Source organism: Watersipora subatra, chromosome 11 (genome assembly GCF_963576615.1).
Source record: "Watersipora subatra chromosome 11, tzWatSuba1.1, whole genome shotgun sequence".
Taxonomy (NCBI): domain Eukaryota; kingdom Metazoa; phylum Bryozoa; class Gymnolaemata; order Cheilostomatida; family Watersiporidae; genus Watersipora; species Watersipora subatra.
The window spans coordinates 15,335,341-15,343,805 of record NC_088718.1 but is presented as its reverse complement, the minus strand read 5'-3'; the positions used below and the strand labels follow the sequence as shown (position 1 = coordinate 15,343,805).

At 33.4% G+C, this 8,465-nt stretch overlaps 1 protein-coding gene and 1 long non-coding RNA gene across 4 annotated transcripts in view; both read right to left on the bottom strand.

The window, feature by feature from the left end:
- Positions 1-8,465, bottom strand: part of LOC137408838 (caspase-2-like) — a 153,720-nt gene that overhangs the window by 86,688 nt on the left and 58,567 nt on the right. For all 3 annotated transcript variants that reach the window (XM_068095419.1, XM_068095421.1, XM_068095420.1), the window contains exons 3-4: positions 7,934-8,043; positions 7,684-7,706 (exon numbers count right to left, since the gene is read on the bottom strand). In XM_068095419.1, coding sequence (XP_067951520.1) covers positions 7,684-7,706; positions 7,934-8,043 — 133 coding nt within the window. The remainder of the gene's footprint in view (positions 1-7,683; positions 7,707-7,933; positions 8,044-8,465) is intronic.
- On the bottom strand, positions 1,871-4,034 carry LOC137408356 (uncharacterized). Its single transcript, XR_010980079.1, has 2 exons — positions 2,081-4,034; positions 1,871-2,045 (listed from the first exon to the last, which is right to left on the bottom strand). It is a non-coding gene; the product is annotated as an uncharacterized lncRNA (long non-coding RNA).

Sequence of the window (8,465 nt, the reverse complement as noted above, 5' to 3'; positions counted from 1 at the left end):
AAGGACTGAGAGTTACGTTCTTAATCTGCATTAAGAACAGTGTGGTAACATTAATCTACCTTTGTACAGCTTTGTGTATACATATACATGTATATCTTGACATTCTCACATTTACAAGTGTAACTGTTTGAGTATTTATTATTTGTAACTCAATTCAGCATTGTTGTTCCATCTTTTCATGCTTATAGAGCTTGTGTGAATAAAAATCCATACTCATTCATCAGTCACCTTGCTTGCAACAATTACAGTTGTGCATGAGAGCTATTACTCATTCAGTGTAAGACAACTTGTATGCATAACCCACTTGCAAGTGGCTAGTCAGCGTTGACTTCCACAACGATATTCATGGTTTTCATTATGTTTTCTCATTTCATATTAATTGTATCATTACCGAATCATTTCTTATTGTAATTGAAGCAAAACCGACTTAATTTAGCTATTACTTGCTAATAATTTCACATTTACCTCTAAACCTTTTTATAGTTGTTTTATTTTTTTTCATTTGTTTGACCTGCGCGAAACATTTTCCTCATATGAAGTTTAAAAGTTGTTTGACAAAGTTTAAAAGCCTTTGCGGTTGTTTTTATTTTCTTTTAATTTATTTCAATTACACAACACTTTTCTCATATGTAGTTTGAAAGATAGAATGGCAAATGTTGTTATATGTTAAAAACAAATCAATTTCCCGTCCAAAGACCTATTATTTACCCGGGCAACGCTGGGTTTTGCAACTAGTATATTTAGATAAATTCACAGGTTTATATACTTATAGTCATACGGATACGCAAAACAATTCTTGACTCTCCCCGAACTTCCACAGGTACATACTTAAAAACAAATTAACTGATTTTAAAAATTGTTTGCAGTTCCGTCATTTTATGATGTACCAATGTACTTAGGCTTATGGCCATTGTCATCAGTTATACGATGTACCAATGTACTGTACTTAGGATTATGGCCATTTTCGTCTTCAGCAGGTTCATGGTTCGAGACCTGCTATGAGGTGTTAAAAAGGGCAACCGATTGTAAGTTGTTTATGTACCAAGGGACATGATTCTGGCAGAAACAGGCAAGCAACAGAAAAGAACTTCCGTACCCTCCCAATTGGACAAGATCATAACATGAGGCACCTGCCTATGATAGATTACTCTTAGGGTTTACTGACAGCACAAAATATTATTGGCACTGACAGTAGCTGATCACATTGTAGATTTGGGTTTGTATATCTTTGTAATTTTGACCAAATACCATGTTTCATCAACATCTTCAAGTTATTAAAAAGGAAAATGTCCGCTCAAAATCCTTGTTTCTCAAAGCAGAGCGTGTTTTAACATGTTATAAATAGATTACATCTGAGAATAGCAAACGTTTATAAACGATTTGTTAGAAAATTCAATATGTGTAAAGAAAGAAATTCCTGCTAAAGCATTCAACAAGATCGATTCCAGAATCAAGTTAATTGGTGTAATTCTGCAACTGCTCAAAAATTTATATGGCATAGACTTTCCGCTATTTGTTGATTCTGCTGCTAATGTGCCTTGTGCATTCGGAGGATCCCAGATGTCTTGTTTATCGAGGTCTAACATCCTGGGTAACCAAAAATGTTCTGTGACCATTAAATGAATAAAAAGTGTAAAACGGTGGGCAACACAGAAGGACTCTTGTCTCGCCTTCACACATTGGCTAATGGCCTGATTTGACTTCATAATTCACATGTGAACATTTTGTGAAAAAGTGACCTCATGTCACAGCTCTCTAATCTTGCATTGCGAGCGTTTTCCTCTTCAAAACTTGTTTCTTGTTCCTATAACATCAAAATCATCACTGGAAAACTGTATCACGATTATTCATATATAAATACAGTGAATAATGTAATTTAAAAGTGCATATATTGGTGATCAAATGATTTGAGTTTTGTTATTATAAAGAAAAGTAGCAGTACAAAAAAGTAACCATGCATTGTTGGAATCATTTATGGCACTTGTTTATAGGAAAACATTACATTCATGTATGTAGACAGGCATGTGTATTTACTGTTCCTGCAGCTATACAGGAACGGTAAATACAGCCATTACAAAACTAACCTCCAGTCTGCAAAGTATAAAAGGTGTGTCTAGCAAAATTAGTCTATATATTGCGAAAAATGCAATACAAATAGCATATATAAAATCTACAACATACAAAATAGAGAGGTCTGTATGGGCAATGGAGAGGTGTTGCAGCCCATCAGCCATCACTATCAGCCTGTTCAACTATCTTGAGCTACAATATAGGATGTTTTACTGGTGAAAAAGCAATAAATGGACAATAAAATGGAAAATCTGAGGGAGGCTTTTGATAAGAATATGAATGGAAGCATAATTTATGAATGGACAATCTAAAAATGTCTGCGATTGAAAATGCTACATATAGAGCTTCACGATTACCAAAATTCACCAGAAGATTTGATATTGCAAATAGATGATTCATGATTTATCGCAATATTATTATGTAAGAAAACTTGCAAATTTTTGTCAATGTTTTTGTATATTTTAAGTTAGAAACTGTTTTGTATTAGTGATAATTGGAAACATTTATACCATGAATGCCTGTGTGTGTGCAATGAGCAGGTCAATGGGCAATAAGACGAACAGGTCTGTGCATTTTTGTTCCAGCATCGCTTACTCTGAAAATCGTCAGATGTGAGATAACCCGCCATTACACCATTATATCATTTATATGATTGGCAATCGTTTAAATGGTAGCGTAGCGATTTTTAAGTCGTCTACCTTGAAAAATTGCACCAATCAACTAAATCGCCATATCGTGAAGCTTCGGTGACAAATAATGTTGGAAACTATGGAAACTTGTGCAATTACAACATCTGGCAACGAGCTGTATTAAAACTCATTTCCAAATAAAATTTATCTAAAGACTCTGCAGCATCAAAGTGATAATATAAAGAGAGTTGATCAGGCGATGAGGGCGACTGCCTTACTAACAGAAAGAATAGACAGCTGTACTGTTACCTATTAAAAATATGGTAAGACAGGAAGAAAATCACTAGCCAAATGGGTGTGATAAAATAATTTTCCAATGACTTTGGAGCTTGGAACTCAACTTATTATAATAAGAGCTGTCTGATGTCTGCTTACGATCGCTACGTTAAGGTCCCACAAGGCGATTTTATCGCGTACGTCATGAGGAGGGCGGAGATTCCCTGGCGTGTACCTAAACACGCTTAAGCGTTTCGCCAGCAAATGCTATAGTGGGCACGCTCACAAACTGTCAATAAAATTCTGTATCATTAGTTTCTTCAGAGTTGTTCATAAATTTAGGTAAGTCAATATGGCGCCATCTAGGCGGCAACGTAAACAACTTCCACTTTGTTATTAAACCTATCTCACTTTCATGGACTGTACACTACAAGAAGACATAAGAAAAAACAATTTTTGTATTCTTAACAGTGATATTTTACGATTTTTATATATAGTTTCCTTTAGAGTAGGTTTTTTACATTTAATATATTAAATACTTATAATTCTCAAAAATGGTCAACGATTGACTCCAAATATTAGATCTCCACTTGGATTTTTGGTGTGTTATGTCGCACAGGACTGGGAGTGCTTTTGTTAAATTTATGAACAATTTCAGTGTTCTTTCTGATGATGTTTCAATCGTAACAAAGTAGCAATCGATGCAATCGTGAACTTCGATAAGAAATAAGTACTCGCTATAAAATTGCATTGTTGGAAAAACCAACCAATCGAAATGCATCTCGCTAGCCATAAAGTGTGATGAGAATGCCTAGCGTTATCGCTCTATATGAGCTCGCTGAGCAAATTTTAGCGCCACGCAGCATGATCTCGCGCTAAATATCGCCTAATGTGTTTCATCTTTGATCTTCAATCAGCAATCATGATCTTCAAGCGTATTAGTAGTAACCAATAGTATTTTCGCCAGCGCTTTATGTTTGCATATTTTAACCAAGGTAATGAGTAGAGTATGCGCATAATTAGTTATTAGTATGGTCAGTTGGATGAGTAGTTTAATGGATAGAACACCTGTCTGAGACACAGGAGGTTCCAAGTTCAATTCCAGTGGCAAGCGGATTCTTTGTTTTTAAAACTTTATTTCTATGGCTGGACATACAGATGACAAACACAGACATATATGCATACAAAGCATTCATTTAGGCATATATGTAATAATTATGAACACAATTATTCCAGCAAAGTGACCGTGTTAGGAGTTTAATGCCAGCACGAAACAGTTTTTCAGGAATATATTTTATAACCCCAACTGGACAAACAGACGACAAACAAACACTTAGAGACGTATGAGTATAAGATACCGTAAAACCTGTAATTGACCGCCACCACCAATTGACCGCCACCCTGAGAGAAGGGTTGAAAAATAGATCGCTACTCTCTAATTGAATGCCTCTTCCATTTGACCACCACTTTCACATTATTTGAACTTTACGAGCCCATAATATCAACTGATCAATAGAAAAGTGTCCACAAAATCGTACAAATAATGAATCGTTTATATCCATGACAATTAATTCTCTCGTTGCCCAATTCCAAAGCTTTTCATTTTTTTGTTAAAACTTTGAAAGCAACACCATGGAAATAATCAATAGCGGTCTCAGGCTAATAATAGTTCCTTGTTCATGGCGGTCTTTTTACTTCGAAGTAGCCTACCTATATATATATACATGTATATATATATATACATGTATATATATACATGTATATATATACATGTATATATATATACATGTATATATATACATATATATATATACATGTATATATATATACATGTATATATATATACATGTATATATATATACATGTATATATATATGTATATATATATACATGAAACTATATATATATAACTTTGAAAGCAACACCATGGAAATAATCAATAGCGGTCTCAGGCTAATAATAGTTCCTTGTTCATGGCGGTCTTTTTACTTCGAAGTAGCCTACCTATATATATATACATGTATATATATATATACATGTATATATATACATGTATATATATATATACATGTATATATATACATATATATATATACATGTATATATATATACATGTATATATATATACATGTATATATATATACATGTATATATATATACATGTATATATATATACATGTATATATATATACATATATATATACTATATATACATATATATATAAAAGCGTCTTAAATATACAATGGTAGATGAACTTTCAAAGCATTGATATAAAAATAATTACTGTCTCAGGCCAATAGTAGTCCCTTGTTTAACGTGGTCGTAATACTTCGAAGGCTATGCATATAAAAAGGGTTTGCAAGTTTTTGACCAAAGGTTACGATTAGCGAGCAAGCTTTTACGCGTTGCATTGGTGCTAAAGCAGTATGTGAAAGTATCGCTCTGCCAAAAAATTGTTTGCATGCTGATATTGACCAGTTCAGCAGTTCAAAATACGAATTGAGGCCAAAAGATATTGTGGAAAGTACCACTAGAAGATGTTTATTCCATCGAAAGCAACAGTCAGATGGCAGCTATCCGAGCAAACGATGCAAAAAAATTTGTTTTAAAAACACTAATTTTTGTTTCTGCATGTAATATAAGTACAGTTCGTTGACGTCACTTGTTCATGAATATATATTGGTATCATTTGATAAATTATTATTCTATAAATTATAAATATGCAGATTTATAGCATGTTATTTAATAGCATCCTTGCGACTATCTTAGCACGGCTTACAATGGATTGATGGTCATAACTCCACTTCTATTGCAAATAAAAAGCTAGTTTTGGCTGCAAACTGTAGCGACATATCAGTGAGCGCAAGGAGCTTTTATTCAACAATGTTAAATATAAATATAAAAATAAAAATGTCATCACATTTAAAATGAAATAAAAATTGAAAAGGTCAGTGAATTGCAAAGAAGGACACAAGCTATAATATCATCGCAGGTCATTTGCAAGCAAAAGATATTAATTGAAAGAGATATTTCTCAGTTTCTCGGTGTACATTTATCAAGAAATCTTTGACAAATTGGGGGTAAGTTAACAGATTTGTTGCATCCAAAATGTTTATTATCACTCCACCAAAAAAAGAGAGGAAAATATAGGTGACATTCGCTTCGCCCGTAATAGGGCTAAATCTATCTGCCACTTGGACATTCGTTATGTTCGACCTTTACGATCCTATCATAGAAAGTGAACATTAGAAAATTTTCCACAAAATAGTATTTATAATGACTTGGTTACATCAATAACAATTAATTCTTTCGTTGTTGCTGTAGTGGTTGTCATGATTTTAATGATGGTGTACCTGTGAAAATCGATCGATCATCACAATCATCATAAGTACACTCTGATTCGAAGTTACCAAGGTCTGAAAAGGATCCATTGAAGATAAATTTAGCCCTTTTACAGGCGTAGCGAAATCGCCTATATTTTGCCCTCTTCTTCTGTGGAGCGATATCAAACCTTTTGGATGCAATAAATCTGCTAACTTACCTCCAACTTGTCAAAGATCTCTTAATAAATGTGCATCAAGAAACCGAGACATATCTCTACCAGTTGATCTCTATTGCTTGCAAATGACCTGTGTTGATATTATAGCCTGTGTCCTTCTTTGCAATTAGTTGGAGCTTTCAATTTTTATTGTATTCTAAACTTGACATATTTTTAATATACATGTATCTCTTTATTTATCAATGTTGCATAAAAGTGCATTGCACTCATTGATATGTTTGTTACAGTTTGCAGCCAAAACTAGCTTTTTATGTGCAATAGATGAGGAATTATGAGTCTCAAACCTTTGTAAGCCACAAGGATGCTATCAAATAATATGTTATAAATCTGCAAACATAGGTTACATAAACCATTATAGGTTATTATAGACCTATTAACTATACCATACTATATATTAAAGTATATTTAATAGGTCTATCCGTTATATATTGATAATCTATCAAATGCTAAAAAAATATACTTTTGAAAACAAGTGACATAAACGAACCATACTTATAATACATGCAGAAAATAAAATTAATAATTTTTAAACAAACAAACATTTTTACATCATTTGTTCAGCCAGTTGCGTTCTGATTGTTGCTTTTGTTTGGAATGAACATATTCTAGCTGTCCAACACCTTCCACAATATCTTCTGGCCTCAACTCTTCTTCTGCACTACTGAACTAGTCGATATTAGCGTACAAACATTTTTTTAGCATAGCAAATAATTTACATGTCGCGCAATAATAATGATAAACATTAAGCCAGATAGCCGCCAAGCACAACTTTTTGAAGAACACCTTATGACATAATAGCAGACATTGTTATGGCGTATCAAAGTCCACTTTCTAATAATTGGTAATTGTAATAAAACGGTGATATTAGCATCTTTTCGCCTGTTTTTCGTTAGGAATCTATCTTTCCAAAATTTTGATAAGCTAGTCGAAAAATACAGCACATCTCTATTTGAACGCCACCTTTAACAAAACGGCACTATAGAGAAGAGGTGAAAGATACAGAGCCATGGTATTCAAATAGAGATTTTACAGTAGCCTGACTAGCGAGATTGGTTAAAATTAAAGGCCTACGATAAAAGGGGAACTGAGGCTAAATAATAAATAAGCTGCTATTGTACCTTTAGTGAAGGCTCACTTGAAAAACCTACCTGGAGGTTGACTTCGTCCGGTTCTACAAATAAAATGATTTTTATTACGTAAATATAAGGTGAATATACAAGGTGTAAGTCAGTGTGAATAACCTTGCTACATTATGCAAAAAGTAACATATAAGTCTATACATTAACTGCATGCAAGAGGATTGTGGAATATCAAACCAAACAAGACATCATATATATATATATATATATATATATATATATATATATATATATATATAGCAGTATGATAAATACTGACCCGGCTTGGGAGTAGCGGTCGAATTCCTGAATGGGTGCATTTCCTCCCGGCTTACTCGGAGCTTTGCTTGGTATAATCAGGTCAGCCAAATCATACTGGCGCGTAGCTACCTATAATGAAGAAACTAGATACTGTGGGTATATAAACTAACATTCATGTTCACTGAGCATTTTATTTAGGTGAATACCTGAAATAACACACATATAACAGCAAACATATTCACCTTAGAGATGATAGTAGGCAAATCTAAAGGAGATCCTATTTTTTAAATACTAATATCAAAGTCATCTTTGATTCCAAAAGCAGCCGATTAGCCAAGCAGAAGGTTTTCATGATGAACTAACATGAAATCCTAGTAAACTCCATCAGAAACTATCAGTATTTTTCATCATTTGAGATTGTTTTCTGCGTTTGAGGCAGTCTGACAGTCAGGATGTTTCAAGATTAAAATTGAAAAAGCTTGAAAGCGGTTAAAACACTCAGATCAAGCGAAAGTGTAATAATGATATGATGTTTGTAGTTGACCGACAGA